The 18,487-nt window shown below is 46.1% G+C and overlaps 1 protein-coding gene across 13 annotated transcripts in view; it reads right to left on the bottom strand.

The window, feature by feature from the left end:
• The window catches only part of ADAMTS18 (ADAM metallopeptidase with thrombospondin type 1 motif 18), a 314,623-nt gene that overhangs the window by 74,629 nt on the left and 221,507 nt on the right, over nt 1-18,487 (bottom strand). For 7 of the 13 annotated variants that reach the window (XR_015145275.1, XR_015145277.1, XR_015145276.1 and 4 more), the window contains exon 4: nt 846-1,128. Coding sequence is in view for 9 of the 13 variants with exons in the window: in XM_086349995.1 (XP_086206121.1) it covers nt 846-1,128 (283 nt within the window). In the remaining 4 variants the exon portion in view is untranslated. Of the gene's footprint in view, nt 1-841; nt 1,129-18,487 lie in introns of all 13 variants that reach the window. The other 6 variants (XM_086350001.1, XM_086349999.1, XM_086349997.1 and 3 more) reach the window with 1 other exon arrangement.

The raw sequence follows: 18,487 nt of genomic DNA on the forward strand, positions 1-18,487 counted from the left end.
TACTTCATTGGTTATATTGATGACATACTGAGATGATATTTTGTATATACTGGGTTAAATAAAATATATCATTCATGCTAATTTACCTATTTAGGCATTTTTTAATGTGGCTACTAGAAAATTTAAAATTACATATGGGGCTGATGTTATATTTCTGTCGGACACTGCTGGTATGGAAAATGCAGTGTGCCCAGGTCACAAGCCAAGTCCAAGGCTTCTTATGTTCCATCACCACCTCCAATCAGGTGCCAGTGTTCTCATTAACTGGGAAGTCTGTTGAATTAGTTGCTCAGTCATGCCTGACTCTCTGCAACCCCATGGACTGTAGCCCACCAGGCTCCTCTGTCCATGGAATTCTCCAGGCAAGAATCCTGGAGTGGGCTGCCAATCCCTTCTCCAGGGGATCTTCCCGACCCAGGGATTGAACCTGTGTGTCTTGCATTGCAGGCAGATTCTTCACCATCTGAGCCACCAGGGAAGATTCAAATCTTCAAAAGGAATACCTAACCATACCTGGGAATTCACCTCTGATCTCTCTCATCATTTGGAAGACTAGGTCCTTTTCTCATACAGAAAAGATACAGAAACTAAAATAATATTGGGACATACAATTAAAAAGATATTAAAAGAGGGAAAAAAATCTTTCCAGTTTAACTGAAAAAAAAAAAAGGATCCCCTAGTTTTTGTCTGACAGGGGTGATTTCTGGCTCATCTCCAAGATTAACTTCAGTGGGGGCTGAGCATAGCCCAGTTTTAACCTGCAAAGTCAGCACACCCAGTGATGCTTGGGAAAACCCGTCGAGGGCCCAGAGAGGAAGAAAACAAGAAAAGGTTTCCTTACATACATTTCTTGCGTCGTCCACAAAAATGCTGCTTTTGCAACCTTCCATGATGCTGTTCTCTCTCTGGACTCCAAGAGGTGTGGGGAGCGTGACTTGGGGGGTGACCCGCGGGGTTCCGGCCGGAGCTCGGGTAGCCGTGGCAACGCCGTATCTTCTCCTCCGCAGTCCTTTTGTACAGCACGTGAGGATGGTGGCCTGCGGGGGAGCTGTAGTTGTGTTCCTGGGCCAGGAGTTGAGGTAATGGCGAGATGAGGAATTCATTTTTTTGTGTCCTTATGAGGCCTGACTAAAAAGCCAAACACAAAGGAAACGTTAGGGATTCCTTGCATCCCTGTTTTGCGTGTGTAGATTTTCAGCAACTTCCTGTGTGCAGGCACCGCCCTAAGTACTGGGCACGGGCAGTATCATTTTATCTGCACCATGAGCAGCTGCCACTGTTATTACCCCCGTTTCACAGGTGTGAAAACTGAGGCTAAGACAGTAAGTAGGAAAGCTAGTATTGGTACCTAGAATTCTCTACTTAGTGGGGCAGTGCTGTTAACTTCTATTCTAGGCATCTAATCTCGATGTTTGGGACTGAAGGGCTGAGTCATGTGACATTCTGGGATTCTCCATACTTAGGACAGGGCAGATACCATAGTCAACACTGGACATGGTGGTGTATTTAAAAACAGCCCCACCCTCCAAGAGCTTATGGTATAGACAGTAAAAACAAAGACATTCCATCTTGACTTCATAAGTGCTCAATAAAAGAACTACCAAGGATGGGAGAGAGAGGAGTGAGTAAATCTTGGTTATCTTCAAGTGAGGGTCTGGAGAATCCAAAGGGTTACACCAACATGAACAGACAGATGAGCTCAATCAGGAAGAAAGAGGAGACCGGGACAAGCCCATCCAATCACAATGTCACTTTCAAGTTCACGGCACAATATGTTTTTGTACCTGAAATTTCAGACACAATACACCCCTGCCTTCCCCCCACATGCATTGTACTCTCTCTTCTCTGCATTTGTTCAGGATTTCCCTGATCCCCAGGCACTCCTGCGAAAAGTGTGGTCTATGGACCAGCAGCCTCAGCCTCACCAGCACGCTGGTTAGAAATGTGGACTCGCAGGTCTCTCCCCAGACCTGCTGACTCAGAATGTATGTAGATCCCTGGGTGATTTGTCTGCCCATTGACACTTGAGAAGCACTGATACGGGCCAGCAGGGCTTCCCAGGTGGCACTAGCTGTAAAGAACCCGCCTGCCGATGCAGGAGACATAAGAGACGTGGGTTTGATCCCTGGGTGAGGAAGATCCCCTGGAGGAGGGCATGGCAACCCACTCCAGTACTCTTGCCTGGAGAATACCATGGACAGAGGAGCCTGGCAGGCTGCAGTCATGGGGTCGCAAAGAGTCAGACACGACTGAAGCGACTTAGCACGTATGCACACACGCATAACACAGGCCAGGAGCTCTTAAACTCTGTTGAATGTAGGAATGCCTGCAGATCTTAAATATGTGCACACACACACATACAGGGTCACTCACTCCCAGGCGGAATTCCATCCTATCCAAGAGTGACTCTCTTGTGATTCATGCGTCAGAATTTTTTCAACTGCCTCAATGGTTATCCCAACGTACAAATGAGTTTATGACCTAGGTCCTACCTTCCTCAGGTGCAAAACAGAGAGAAATTTTCCTCCCCAGACACCTAATAAGGAGAGATAAAGTAACCACTGCAGAAACCCTTTACACACTTTCAGTCCCAGTTTAGATGACTGACGATGACGCGTGATTGAATCAACCCACATTCACTGAGCGCCAGCGAGGTGCTACGCTCTTGGGTAAGGGCTAACACACACCTGGGCAGGAAACACACACGCACACACACACAGGGCATGCGGCCTACTGGGGAGCCAGACGTGAATAGTCAAGAATGTAAGGGGGTGAGGCCAGGTTACCAAGGGAACAGAGAGAGGTGTGGGGGCATCACCAGGGGTGTCCCTAGGCCTAACTGTAACCCTCTGTTAGGATTCAACTTCTCCCTCCTAAAAGGAGCCCCGGGATGTATGTGTGATCCTGATTTTCCTTTCGGTGTAGGAGTCTGCTGCCTTCCTAAAGACTGTCTCGTGGGGACTTCCCTGATGGTCCAGTGGCTAAGAGTCTGTACTTCCACTGCAGGGGGCACAGGCTCGATCCCCAGTCGGAGACTAAGATCCCACCTGCCATGCAGTGCTGCCAAAAAAAGAAAAAAAATCCTCAAACAAAACGAAACAAAAAGCCCCACCAACAAACAAAGAAAGACTGCCTTGTGGTCTGTAGTGCCAGCATGACGCTTGCCTTTGTTCAGCAGATACACACTGAGTATCTAACTCATAGCCCAGATTCAGGCCTTGGCACAAAGAGAAGCAGAAAGTCAGGAGACAGTCCACATTCGTGCTCTCGTGGAGATGATGGGACAAGTAATCGGCAACAAAAATTTGAGGAGGTAAAATCTCACAACCCCAGAAATCTTGCCCATCTGCTGTACCTTCACTCAGGCTGGATCTCAGCGTAGTTCGCCCTCTCTGCCCAGCCCAGTGCCAAGCTGCAGCCATGCTCATCCCTCGTTTGGGCACTCTACCACGTCTTCCAAATCCCCCTCGTCTTCTCCACTACAATCCCCCAACACCGGCCAGCATCCTCGGCCAAGAGCATCAGCTCACACGTGCTGACATCCCTCTCAGACCTGATTCCCTTTCCCCGGGTCACAGACCCCTCCATCATCTGCCCCCGCTGGAGCCTGGCAGCTGGGTCTGCCCTCCTCTCCTTCCTACCGTTCTGAACAGGACACTTCTGTGGCTTCTTGAATCAACAAATCCTTCACCTGAAGGGGTGAAAGCAGCATTTGCCACCCCAAATGCACCTCCTGGGCATGAGGATTAGCCTGAGCTGGTTAAACAGCAGGCACCAGAGGAGCTCTGGGCAGCCAGCAGATGGGAGCCTTTTCTGAGAGCATTTCCCCTCAAAGGGAAATCTCCATGTGTCAGGCCAGGGGTGGGGGCTCCCTGTTCTACCAGCAAGGAGAGGTTGAGTGCAACTCCAGAAACTTTTATCTACTGAGAAGGTTCCACTTTAAATGTGTGTGACAACCGTACCCTTACTTACTGGGCTTTGCCTGACAGGCTCACGTAACTGCCACCTACTCGGTTCTTTCTTTGGTTTTTAGGTGTTTAAGGGGGGTGGCTTCGGTCTTCTGGGGGAATTATTCAGCTTTCCTGGGTCTCTCTCATGTACACAGGAGGTATGTGAAGTGTTAGTCGCTCAGTCGTGTCTGATGCTTTACGACCTCATGGACTGTAGCCTGCCAGACACCTCTGTCCATGGGATTCTCCAGGCAAATACTGGAGTGGGTTGCCATGCCCTTCTCCAGGGGATCTTCCCAACCCAGGGATCGAACCTGCGTCTCCTGCATTGCAGGCAGATTCTTTACTGTCTGAGCTACCAGGGAATAACATGTATATAATAATATACATGTTATTAAACATCTATCTGCTTTTTTCCTGTTAATCTGTCCTTTATTACAATGAGGACGGGGTCCGGGAGGAGGGGTTTGTTGGTCACAGCCAAGAACCTAGAGGGTAAAGGGAAAATTCTTTTCGTTGTCTACACACTCTTAATCAATTTTGCACATCCTTTTCCTATGCCCGGCCACCTTCTTCCCCCAGAGACTCACTGGTGTGGCCTTCTGGTGCTTTTTGCTTTTGTCTCAGATTAAACAACATCTTCCCAGACAGACAGGAGTCAGCACCCTATTGAAAACTACCCTTCCTCACTTCCAGCTACAGTTTATGTGCTGTGCATCCATCTTCAATGAAGGAAACAAAGAAGATGCAACCTTCCTATCACCTCTGACAGAGTTTGAACATCCACACTGTATATGGGCATCCCTGGTGTACGCCATACATCATCAGTCAATAAATAGATGGCTATCAGCCCACAGACATGTGTGGAACAAGCAAACAAGTCACCTGAAAAATCTCAGAATGGAGCGGAAGCTGAAGCTGGGCATGCCAACATCCTCCTCCCTTTCCAGTCAGGGAAACCAGAGCTAGGAAGTGACATGCTCAAATGCATAAACACCATGAACTCTTTCTCTCTTACAGATGTTGTAAGCAGACTGATTACGGGTTTCCCAGAGAAAGAGAACCAGGCGTGGCTTTCTTGGCATAAGAGAAGCCATTTTGGCCTAAGGTGTTCTGTGATCTAAGCCCAGTCACCATGCTTGCCCTTGAACAGGTCTTGGGAGTCAATGATCTTACAGGAATAAGGAAATGCAGGCGGTCAAACAACAGTGCAGTGACAAAGCAGGGTCTCAGTTCCTCCTCAAGGGGTTGTATAATTTTTATCTTTGAGGCCTACGGGATTGAAGGCCCCCACCCAGGTGCAGGATGGAATGATGACGTTGACCCTCTTGACTTCAATCAACTAAAGCATGGACCTTGGCCTCAGTTCTATACTGAATTCTTCTCTGCCCAAGCTCCCTCATGAATATGCATATACTATTAGCTTCAAATTCTCCAGTTTTGCTGTTCAGGGAAAGATCCCTGCAGAGAAGGCAATGACACTCCACTCCAGTACTCTTGCCTGGAAAATCCCATGGACAGAAGAGCCTGGTAGGCTGCAGTCCATGGGGTCGCACAGAGTCAGACATGACTGAAGCGACTTAGCAGCAGCAGCAGCAGAAAAATCCCTGATGCTTTGGGAAAGATCCCTAGTGTGCTGCTTACTTGCTGCAAATAATAATAAATCCTTTCTCCCCATCTTCTCCCAGCGTGGCTGGGACTATTGGCTCGATATCCACCAAGAGGCAAACCCAGTTTTGGGGGAACAGTGTGAAGCCAGGAGCCCCCCTGTAACCCCTATTTAAACCTCAGGGCCACCTATGGGGCTCTCAGCTGGAAGTCCAGGTAGAATTCAGGCCCCCCTGTTTCTCAGCAGGGCCCTCACACCTCAGCCCTGGGGCCCAGTGCCCTCACTTCTCCAAGCTGCGTGAAGACAAAAGACCCCATTTACAGCCCAGAGGACAGAGTGAACAGTTAAAGGGGAAAAAAAATATAGTGAACTATCCATGAAGGCCCTCCAGCCTTACTAACTTCCTGACTTGGTTCAACTCATATCAAAGGCTTAAGCCACTCAACTGCCTTAACTGGAGGAACCGGTTTGGAAGCTTTCTCTTTACTCCTTATTTCTTGAGAACTGTAGGCATCTGAAATGCAGAGTGACTTCTGCACTAAGAAAGCAATTTTTTAAAAATGGCCTCTTATATTGGGACCAATGCACGAGGCCCAAACAGCCCTCCGTATTTAATCCAGTTTTGGGCGACGAGGACAAAACTCCAGAACGATTCTTTATAACAAAACGAGGATTTTACAGAGCTGCATGTTAAGGAAGAAAAATGTTCCCTTTTGGGAGTTCAGTCTGATGGAAAATAATGGAGTCTAACCCAAAATACTTTTTATGGTTTAAAACATAAACCTAGCACCTCTAAGAGGAGCCAGCTATTAACTACAGAATGTGTGAAGCATTTTGAGTGACTGAACACATGCGATGTTTTAGACAAAATGTGGCCTGGAAGACAAGACCTCTGGTCCCAACGGGCTTCCAATTAAATGGGCAAAGCAGGGCTGAAGCAAGTGAGATCACGAGCAAACGTTCCGTTGTGTCAAGTGTGGAGGGAAAAAAGCAGGACTCTGTGAGCGAAAGTGAAGGTCGCTCAGTCGTGTCCGACTCTTTGCAGCCCCGTGGACTATACAGTCCATGGAATTCTCCAGGCCAGAATACTGGAGTGGGGAGCCTTTCCCTTTTCCAGGGGATCTTCCCAACCCAGGGATGGAGCTCGGGTCTCCTGCATTGCAGGTGGATTCTTTACCAGCTGGGTGACAAGGGAAGCCCATGATTCTATGAGAGAGATAAGATCAAAGAGTGAGAGGAGAGGAGAGACTGATTTTGGAAGTTTTTAAATATTTTTTAAATTGAAATACAGTTGATTTACAATGCTTTGGGTGCATAGCAAAGTGATTCAGTAATATACATATGCATACACACACATATATGCACATATGTATGTGTGTGTGTTCAGTTGCTCAGTCACGTCCAACACTTTGTGACCCTATGGACTGTAGCCTGCCAGACTCCTCTGTCTATGGAATTTCCCAGGCAAGAATACTACAGTGGCTGGGTGTTCAGTCCTTGGAGGAGGCATGGCAACCCACTCCAGTACTTTTGCCTGGAGAATCCTGTGGACAGAGGAGCCTGGAGGACTACAGTCCTTGGGTTGCAAAGAGTCGGACAGGACTGAAGTGAAAGCATGCACCCACAGTAAATGTAAACATAAAATAATAGAGTCATGACTTTTGAAAAAGAAAATTAGAGACTTGAGCGTATATGAGGAACAGAGAGACAGACTCCAGGTGAAAAGCCGTGGAACTACTTCTGGTCCCATGGCCAGAGATGAGTCAAAGTCTGGTGACACTATGCTAGAGCATATGGCCCCTAATCACTTCCTCAGTTCTCTGTAAAGTGCGTCATGCTAAGAAACTGAAATAGAATTTCCTGCCATCTGCCTCTACACACGCGGAGCTGGTTTAACAGACAACCGGGACAGGCCCTCACATGCGGACACATTTTGGAAAAAGAATGTGTGTTCAGGATTCCACAGTACTGTCAAAGGGGAAAAAAGCCTCCTATACTTTGGGACAAAAAAAAAACCCAAAATAGTTATGTCAACAAAAATCTAGCATTTCTCATCCATTCATTCATATTAATATGAACATCAGCAGGACTCCAATACAAAAACAATGTGGAAGGGGATTTATGCTTTCCAGATTCATATACACAGCAATCTTTCTTAAAACTCTGTGAAGCCCAGTCCACCAGCATTTAATCAGATGCCATCAGTACGCTCACACTGCTCACAGCCTGGTGACGGGGGTATGAAGCTAACAAGAGCCACAACACACAGTATCTTCAACCCAGTGAAGTGCCCTTTCCAGCTTTTATCTCCTGAGGAAGTTTACATACCTCTCAAGAACAAACCTCTCATTTCCCAAGTCCCAGATTTGTAGAAGGAGAGTAATAGCATCTCCCTTGGCAGGTTTTTAGAGAATTAAGTGAGTTAACACTTTTAAAGTGCTAAAAGCAGTGCCTGGCACAGAAAACACTCGAAGTGTGTTTACTGTTACAATGATTATATTTGATCAGATGAGGGACGAGAGCCTTTTTCTAAGTGTGTATTATAACTGTCCCCTTCAATGGGACCTGCAACCCTGGGAAGTGGTATCAGTGTTCCGTTATTGATAAAAAACAATGAAAGGATTAAATGCACACATGATCAAAAACGCACTCAGTTTGAGTAAGTAGCCACGATCTGTGTTTCAGCATTTATAAATTAATCCAAGTGGTTTAACCACGATCCCCGCCAACCTGTCTTCCTTTCTGGCCCCATCTGGAGGACTGTTTCACTGTTTCCTGCGTACCAGACCCTCTGCAGAGCATTCTACCTGCAACATCTCATCGGACTCTCACAACAGTTCTGTCTGATGGGTGCTTTACCTCTCATATTCCAGGGCCGTCTGAGCACTCAACCTTTCCTCAGCCTTAAACACTCTTCCTATTTGTTGTTCTTTAGTCGCTTCCGTCGTCTCCGACTCTTTGCAACTCTATGGACTGTAGGCCGCCAGGCTGCTCTGTCCATGGGGTTTTCCAGCAAGAGTACTGGACTGGGTTGCCGTGTGCTCCTCCAGGGGATCTTTAGGACCCAGGGGTTGAAGCCATGTCTCCTGCATTGGCAGGGGGTTTTATTTACCGCAGAGCCACCAAGGAAGCACACACATCCTATTAGGAGTCAGGAAAAGTTCCAGAAACACTGAATTGAAATGTACTAAGAGAGTACAACTTAAATGTTCACACACACACACAGGTAAACAGGTAAAGTGATGGACATATAAACTAATGGGGGGAACAACTATGTCACAGCTGTGGATGTCAGGGTATGTAGTGCTCAACTCTCTGGGAGAGGTAGACACAGATTAATACGGAAGAGAAACCACACCTTCCCAGCCCTCAGACAGCTAATTATGCTCAGTCGTGTCTGACTCTTTGTGACCCTTTGGACTGTAGCCTGCCAGGCTCCTCCATCGATGGGATTTTCAGGCAAGAATACTGGACTGGGTTGCCACTTCCTCCTCCAGAGGATCTTTCTGACCCAGGAATCAAGCCCACGTCTCCTTCATCTCCTGCACTGCAGGCAGATCCTCTACCCCTGAGCCATCGGGCAAGCCTATATGTTGACAACCGACAGGAAGGACAGATGACGAAGCCGCATAGCCCTTACAGGCAGTGCGATCATGAAGATCAAGGCAGGAGCCATCTGATAGCCTCGCATCATGGGATCCTCTGTTCTGGCCCGCCCTCAAGAATCAGATCATTTCAAAGGAAGCTTAAGGAAGGATGCCATTTGGCAAGCACGTGACTGCTGTAACGGCTGTTGGGTAATTGTGAGGGTCCAAGTGGAGAGAGCTGGCACGTCTGGGTTTCATAGAAACCAGACTTGCAGCAAACTTCACGTGGGACCATGCGGCCAGCCCTTCCCCCACATCACCAGAGGCTTTGGTGCCGTGTCTGTTAGTAACAGTCCTCCTCCTCCACACATCACGTCAGCATCCTCTGGAAGATGAGGGAGGAGCGTAGGCTAAATGTCTGGGAGGAGATGCTCAGAACTAACATCCAAGTTGTGTTTTTAATGGCAATTTCAGAATCCAAATCTGTGTTCCCAAGCTCAATACTCCATCTTCTTCGAACAGCACCCTACTGGCATTCACATTTTGGTTGCATTCACAATTTTCACAACATTGACCTTAGAGTTCCAGCTCAGTCCTGTTTCACCCCAGGTGGAGAGTTAAAGGAGTGGTCTCCTATTTCACCGCTCTGTTGGCAATCCCTATCCTCTGCTGCTCTGAAAACACTTTTCTCAAGCATCAGTTTGAAGAGGTTCACATTCAAGCTGTGTTATCACAAGATAAGTGCTGGAACAAGGAATGTGGGATTCACACCACTTTAGTCTAGGCCACTCTAAAGACCAAAGATGGATGGGTCATGGTGGAAAGCTCTGACAAAACGTGGTCCACTGGAGAAGGGAACGGCAAACCACTTCAGTATTCTTGCCTGGAGAACCCCATGAACAGTATGAAAAGGCCAAAAGATAGGACACTGAAAGATGAACTCCCCAGGTTGGTAGGTGCCCAATATGCTACTGGAGATCAGTGGAGAAATAAATGCAGAAAGAATGAAGGGATGGAGCTAAAGCAAAGCAACACCCAGTTGTGGATGTGACTGGTGATGGAAGTAAAGTCCAATGCTGTAAAGAGCAATATTGCAAAAGAACCTGGAATGTTAGGTCCATGAATCAAGGCAAATTGGAAGTGGGCAAACAGGAGATGGCAAGAGTAAACATCGACATTTTAGGAATCAGCAAACTAAAATGGACTGGAACGGGTGAATTTGACTCAGATGACCATTATATCTACTACTGTGGGCAGGAATCACTTAGAAGAAACGGAGTAGCCATCTTAGTCAACAAAAGAGTTCGAAATGCAGTACTTGGATGCAAACTCAAAAACGACAGAATGATCTCTGTTCGTTTCCAAGGCAAACAATTCAATATCATGGTAATCCAAGTCTATGCCCCGACCAGTAATGCTGAAGAAGCTGAACAGTTCTATGAAGACCTAAAGACCTTCTAGAACTAACACCCAAAAAAGATGTCCTTTTCACTATAGGGGCCTGGAATGCAAAAGTAGGAAGTCAAGAGATGCCTGGAGTAACAGGCAAACTTGGCCTTGGAATACGGAACGAAGCAGGGCAAAGGCTAATAGAGTTTCGCGAAGAGAACGGACTGGTCAGAGCAAACATCATCTTCCAACAACACAAGAGAAGACTCTACACATGGACATTACCAGATGGTCAATACCAAAATCAGATTGATTATATTCTTTGCAGCCAAAGATGGAGAAGCTCTATACAGTCAGCAAAAACAAGACTGGGAGCTGACTCTGGCTCAAATCGTGAATTCCTTATTGCCAAATTCAGACTTAAAGAAGGGAAAAGCACTAGACCATCCAGGTATGACCTAAATCAAACAAACACCTTACAATTATACAGTGGAAGTGAGAAATAGATTCAAGGGATTAGATCTGATAGACAGAGTGCCTGAAGAACTATGGATGGAGATTCATGACATTGTACAGGAGACAGGGATCAAGACCATCCCAAAGAAAAAGAAATGCAAAAAGGCAAAATGGCTGTCTGAGGAGGCCTTACAAATAGCTGAGAAAAGAAGAGGAGTGAAAGGCAAAGAAGAAAGGAAAGATATACCCATTTGAATGCAGAGTTCCAAAGAATAGCAAGAAGAGACAAGAAAGCCTTCCTCAGGGATCAGTGCAAAGAAATAGAGGAAAACAATAGAATGGGAAAGACTAGAGACCTCTTCAAGAAAATTAGAGATACCAAGGGAACATTTCATGCAAAGATGGGCACAATAAAGGACAGAAGTGGTATGGACCTAACAGAAGCAGAAGATATTAAGAAGAGGTGGCAAGAATACACAGAAGAACTGTACAAAAAAGATCTTCATGACCCAGATAACCACATGATGTGATCACTCACCTAGAGCCAGACATCCCAGAATGCAAAGTGGGCCTTAGGAAGCATCACTATGAACAAAGCTAGTGGTGGTGATGGAATTCCAGTTGAGCTATTTCAAATCCTAAAAGATGATGCTGTGAAAATGCTGCACTCAATATGCCAGCAAATTTGGAAAACTCAGCAGTGGCCACAGGACTGGAAAAGGTCCATTTTCATCCCAATCCCAAAGAAAGGCAATGCCAAAGAATGTCAAACAATTGCACTCATCTCAAACACTAGCAAGGTAATGCTCAAAATTCTCCAAGCCAGGCTTCAACAGTATGTGAACCAAGAGCTTCCAGATGTTCAAGCTGGATTTAGAAAAGGTAGAGGAACCAGAGATGAAATTGCCAACATCCACTGGATCATCGAAAAAGTGAGAGTTCCAGAAAAACATCTACTTCTGCTTTACTGACTACGCCAAAGCCTTTGACTGTGTGGATCACAAAAAAACTGTGGAAAATTCTTAAAGAGATGGGAATACCAGACCCACCTGACTTGCCTCCTGAGAAATTTGTATGCAGGTCAAGAAGCAACAGTTAGAACTGGACATGGAACAACAGACTGGTTCCAAATCAGGAAAGGAGTATGTCAAGGCTGTATATTGTCACCGTGCTTATTTAACTTATATGCACAGTACATCATGAGCAATGCTGGGCTGGATGAAGCACAAGCTGGACTCAAGATTGCCGGGAGAAATATCAATAACTTCAGACACCACACTTATGGCAGAAAGCGAAGAAGAACTAAAGAGCCTCTTGATAAAAGTGAAAGAGGAGAGTGAAAAAGTTGGCTTAAAACTCAACATTCAGAAAACTAAGATGATGGCATCTGGTCCCATCACTTCATGGCAAATAGATTGGGAAACAATGGAAACAGTGAGAGACTTTATTTTCTTGGGCTCCAAAATTACCGCAGATGGTGACTGAAGTCATGAAATTAAAAGAGTGTGCTCCTTGGAAGAAAAGTTATGACCAACCTAGACAGAATATTAAACAGCAGAGACATTACTTTGCCAACAAAGGTCTATCTAGTCAAACCTATGGTTTTTCCAGTAGTCACGTATGGATGTGAGAGTTGGACCATAAAGCACTGAAGAATTAATGCTTTTCAACTGTGGTGTCTGAGAGTCCCTTGGACTGCAAGGAGATCCAACCAGTCAATCCTAAAGGAAATCAGTCCTGAATATTCATTGGAAGGACTGATGCTGAAGCTGAAACTCCAATACTTTGGCCACCTGATGCAAAGAACTGACTCATTAGAAAAGAGTCTGATGCTGGGAAAGATTGAAGGTGGGAGGAGAAGGGGATGACAGAGGATGAGACGGTTGGATGGCATCACTTACTCAATGGACATGAGTTTGAGTAAGCTCCGGGAGTTGGTGATGGACAGGGAAGCCTGGAGCGCTGCAGTTTATGGGGTTGTGAAGCTCAGTCCATGAGTGAGCAACTAAACTGAACTGAACTCTAAAGCCATCCCTCGGTAGCCTGTCTATTCATCGGCCACCCTCTTCTACTGAACTGCAGGTACGATGGCTCCGATGCTAGTCCATCAACAAGACAGCCAACCCTTCCCAGGGCTGTGGTGAGTGCTGTCTGGTTGTTTCAAATGATCTCTTCTCAGTTACTTCACTGTATTTAGTGTTTTTTGCCTAAGGGTGATCTCTTCAAACTATTCTATAAAAACAAAGCCGACCTTGTCATTCTTCATTTAGTTTCATTTTTTTGTACAGTTCTGATCCCTACTTGATGGTCTATCGTGTAGCTGTTTGGGTATCTGTTTATTGTCTGTTATTCTTATTAGCTTCCTAAAGCCTAAGTCTTGTCTCTCTTGCTAATTTTCATGTGACCAGTGTTTACCACACAATTGTAAAAGTGAAAGTGTTAGTCACTCAGTCGTGTCTGACTCTTTGTGACCCCATGAACTGTAGCCCACCAGGCCCCTCTGTCTGTGGGATTCTCCAGGCAAGAATACTGGAATGGGTTGCCATTTCCTTCCTCAGCGGATCTTCCTGACCCAGGGATCAAACTCGGTCTCCCACACTGCAGGCAGATTCTTTACCATCTGAGCCAGCAGTGCTCAGTAAATACTGGCCAAAAAGTTCATCTGGTTTTCCAGTCCAATGTTACCAAAATCTGAATGAACTTTTTGGACAAGCCAATGGTGGCGTTAGTGGTATAGAACCCACCTGCCAGTGCTGCTGCTGCTGCTGCTAAGTCGCTTCAGTCGTGTCCGACTCTGTGGGACCCCGTAGACGGCAGCCCACCAGGCTCCCTCATCCCTGGGATTCTCCAGGCAAGAACACTGGAGTGGGTTGCCATTTCCTTCTCCAACCTGCCAATGCAGGAGACATAAAAGACACAGCTTCTACTCCTCGGTCAGGAAAATCCTCTGGAGGAGGAAATGGCAACCTGCTCCTCTATTCTTGCCTGGAGAATTGCATTGACAGAGGAGCCTGGTGGGCTACAGTCCATGAGACAGCAAAAAGTGGGACAAGACTGAATACACACACAATATGGAATTGTGGAATTAAGTAATGAGTTAGAAATAAGGCAACATGCTTGGTACTATGAGAGACAAAAAAAAAAAAAAAAAACCCAAGCAAGACACTGATGCCTGCACTTCAGGATGCTGCTGTAACAGGAGACAAACATGTCACCAATTAACTAGATGTATCCTTTTCCTTATTTACCTTCTGGCTTGCCTCTCAAGTAGGCTTCTCACCATTCTGCAATGAATGAGATAACATAAAAAATTCTGTGGGAATAGAAAGTCTGGGGACACCACCTCTGAGGATAATATTCCAACTCTTGTGTTGGACAGTGAGGGATGGTTGAAGATTCAGAAGGAAAAAGCTCTAGGACTGATCTGTGGAATAGAAAACTGGTTGGACCCAAGATGTCAGGATTCTTGGCCTCCTGTAACAGTGGATAAACTGACTTGAACCTTTATATTCTGCCTGGCATTATTGTGAAATATCCCAAAAATTTAGACAAGAAAAGAAAATGACATAATGAGCCTACATTAGCTGACATCTATCTTGTTTGTCAATTCTTGTTATAAACCATCTTTGGCTTTGGATTTCTTTTTCATTTTTTAAAGAGCCTAAATATTATAGCTAGAGGTATTCCAGTATTGAAACCTAAACTCTCAGGATCAATTAAGATGAATATTTTCATATAAGGTTAGTATCCCAGGCTATCAAAAATCTAATTCCTCACTATTTGAAAATAACAAATATATTATTGGTATCTTTTGCTACTTAAATTATTACTATCCAAATTTATTTGGTTTCTGAGTTTGTAGAGTAATGCATTTATGTGGTGGTGGTGGTGGTTTAGTCACTAAGTCGTGGCCGACTCTTGCAACCCCATGGATTGTAGCTTGCCAGGCTCCTCTGTCCATGGGATTCTCCAGGCAAGAATACTGGAGTGGGTTGCCATTTCCTTTCCCAGGGGATCATCCCGACCCAGGAATCAAACCCGGGTCTCCTGCATGGCAGGCAGATTCTTTACCAACTGGGCTATGAGGGAAGCCCAGTATATTTATGTAGCTGGTGCTTAATACATGTTTGCTGTAAAACAGTGATTTTCCTACAAGGAACACTTGACAGGGGTCTCATGACTCAGCTGGAGCTGTATAAATAATGTCCACTGTATTGCAAGACAGCAGAGCAATCATTTCTGGAATAAGTGATGCTCCTCCATTCCCAAGGCTGCTGCCTGTTGATGCACAGCATCAGGAAGACACATGTTTTTACTTGTTTCTGTAGTGGTGATCATTACTGTCAAGCTCTCGGCCCCACCTTTCCTTGCCTCTGACAGCATCCTTTTGTTACAAAGACAGCTGGAGCTGGAAGCCATGCCAGTAACCAGCTGTTAGCGACAGTGATGAAGTCTGCCACGTGGCAGCATCCCATTGGACAGCTGCACAGAGGAGCCAGATGATTGACAGGACTTCCCAAGGTCTCCTGGAGGTGGGGTGTAAGAGCCAGGGATGGACACCATATTGGAAACGCCTGGTCCCAATTTTCCTCCACTATTTATTTTCTCCTTTCCCTCCTCACCCCCTACCTTAAGGTAAAACCAAAGAAAATAACCACAGGATTACGGGATGTTAGCGATCATGTACTTCATCCCCCTGGATTTACAGGGAAAGGAAATGAGATCAAGGGAGAACAAAGGGAATACCCCAAATCTCACCACTTAGGAGAAGCATGTTGTTCTGCTTCTCGTCACCTTCACGAAGAGATGAGACTTAAGGGCCCTTCCACATCTGAAAGTCTATTCTTTTGATCAGTTGGTATGACATGCAGGGGGCTTCCCTGGTGGCTCAGCAGTAAAGGATGAGCCTGCCAATGAAGGAGATGTGTGTTTGAAACCTGAGTCGGGAAGATCCCCTGGAGGAGGAAATGGCAACCCACTCCAGTACTCTTCCCTGGGAAATCCCATGGACAGAGAAGCCTGGCAGGATACTGTCCACAGGGTGACAAAAGTGTCAGACGTGACTGAGCAACTAAACAACATGAATGGCATGCGGTAACTTACTGTCATGCTGAAAACAATTTCTGCGTAAGATCGCATAAGCTGGCTTGGGAGCCTGGCACACACATGACAATCAGCGTGTTTACTGATAGTAGTAATAGTTGAGTCACTAAGTCATGTCCGACTCTTGTGACCCCATGGACGGTAGCCCACCAGGCTCCTCTGTCCATGGGATTCTGCAGGCAAGAATACTGGAGTGGATTGCCATTTCCTTCTCCAGGGGACCTTCCTGACCCAGGAAGTGAACCTGGGTCTCCTGCACTGCAGGCAGATTCTTTACCAACTGAGCTACGAGGGAAGCCCGTTTACTGATGGTGCTGCCTAATATCAGAGCCCATTCACAGCCCTGAAATCTGATCTTCAACCTGGCTGAATACTCAGCTTAAAGATGTAGACACCTGTACCCAACTTAGCCATTCTAGAGTCTAAATTTCTAGAGTTTGAAAAGCAATCTTCTAGAACACTTTTTCCAGTTTATTACAGTCTCCACCATCCCCACTGTCCCATGTCTCTCATGATACCAACAGTCTGGCTCCTGTGGCCATCTGGTTTTGTGACCTCTGCTCTAATTCAATTTACACTCGACGTGCAGCTTATGTAAAGAGTTGTGCCTTGTTTTCCAAGGCGCTTCTTTTTCCTTCTTTCATATCTGCCCAATCCCCTAGCACAATGCTAACTCCCCATATAAGCCTATTAAGGAAAACACCTGCTTATAAAGAGTCTGTGAGTAAAAGTCGGTCAGTCGTGTCTGACTCTTTGAGACCCCATGGTCTATACAGTCCATGGAATTCTCCAGGCCAGAATACTGGAGTGGGGAGCCTTTCCCTTCTCCAGGGGATCTTCCCAACCCAGGGATGGAACCCAGGTCTCCTGCATTGCAGACGGATTCTTTACCAGCTGAGCCACAAGGGAAACCCGATAAAGAGTCTATATCGAGGAGAAAAGAAAAAGATCTGGGATTCTGAGTCTGTGCTGGTTACAGAGTTCTGAATCTTATCTGGTTACAGATATTTCATCTGTGACCTTGGACCATAGTCTTAGTCTCCTCATCTGTAAAATGCGAACCACAGAATTCTATTTTTCAGCATTACGTGGGGTGCTCCTAGGAAACGCCTGGAGAGCACGCTGCGTGGTGACAGACATCCGTGAAGAGACCGACGCACGGTCCCTCTTCACACGAGGCCGGTAGGCAAACACAGCCTTCTTAGAAAACTGGAATAGAAGCCTCGTTTATTTACCCTGTGAGGTCTGGGAGTTTGCAAATACTTGGTGCCTTCATGCAGAAACAAACTACAGAAGCCGGCAACCGGGTAAACATTTCTGCTCTGTGAACCTAACTTGCCTTCCAGAGCATCCAAATTCCTACTCTAAACACATGCTGGGGAATGGAGGAGGGAGCCTGGGGCAAAAATAGCAAAGGACTGTTTGCCTTCAATTAAACGAATACCCTCCATCCAGATTGAGCTCCAGAGAGACATAAACAAGACAGAATGGAAGGCAAACACATACGCCGTTAGCTCATTAATATAGCCCGGGGATTAACTGAGTGTGTGCTGTGACTCCCAAGCTTTCCTCACGCTCTTGCAGATCCCCTTGGCTCATCCAACCATTATGCAACTTCTCTTCCTGTTACAAGCACAAGAGTGGCAGGAAACCTGCAAGTGGTTTTCTTGCCAAAGGTTGGGTCACTTCCATCTACTGTCAGGAGTCACAGATTAGTCTGTCATGGGGCAAGGATCAGTTTACAAAGTTATTCAAATTGTCAGGTGGCACAGGCCACCCTTGAACTAAGATAAGCTGTATTTCAATAAACCAAGTATGTACGGGCTTCCAGACACCTGATCAAAACAGGTAACTAGGTTAGCCGATGCAAACTATTATGTATAGAATGGATAACAATGCTATACAATCCTACTGTATAGCACAGGGAACTATATTCAATATCCTGTGATTAAACCACAGTGGAAAAGAACATGAAAAACAATGTACATGTATGCCTAACTGAGTCTCTTCACTGCATGGCAGAAATGAACACAGGGTCATTCAACCACGTGTGCGTGCTAAGTCACTTTAGTCGTGTCTGACTCTGTGTGACCCTGTGGACTGTAGCCCGCCAGGCTCCTTTGTCTCAGTTTCCCGCGGACAAATGAAGGACACAGACTCGCTCTGAGCATCAAAGATGACAATATAGGGAAACCATTCAGGACAGTGGCTGACACAGGGAGGGCTGGCTGGCTCATTTCGGATGCTGCTTCACTGCCTCAAAGTCCTGGGCTTCCCAGTGGCTGGTTGGTTGTCTTTCCCACTAGCATGGGGGTAGCAAAGTCGAGGGGCCTTGTATGTTCTTGCTGGTTTTCATTCCCTAGGCTTCCCAGCACCGAGAGTATCTGATGTAT

This window comes from Bos grunniens, chromosome 18 (assembly GCF_055505025.1).
Source record: "Bos grunniens cultivar Pamir isolate PY7600 chromosome 18, Bosgru_T2T1.0, whole genome shotgun sequence".
Classification (NCBI taxonomy): domain Eukaryota; kingdom Metazoa; phylum Chordata; class Mammalia; order Artiodactyla; family Bovidae; genus Bos; species Bos grunniens.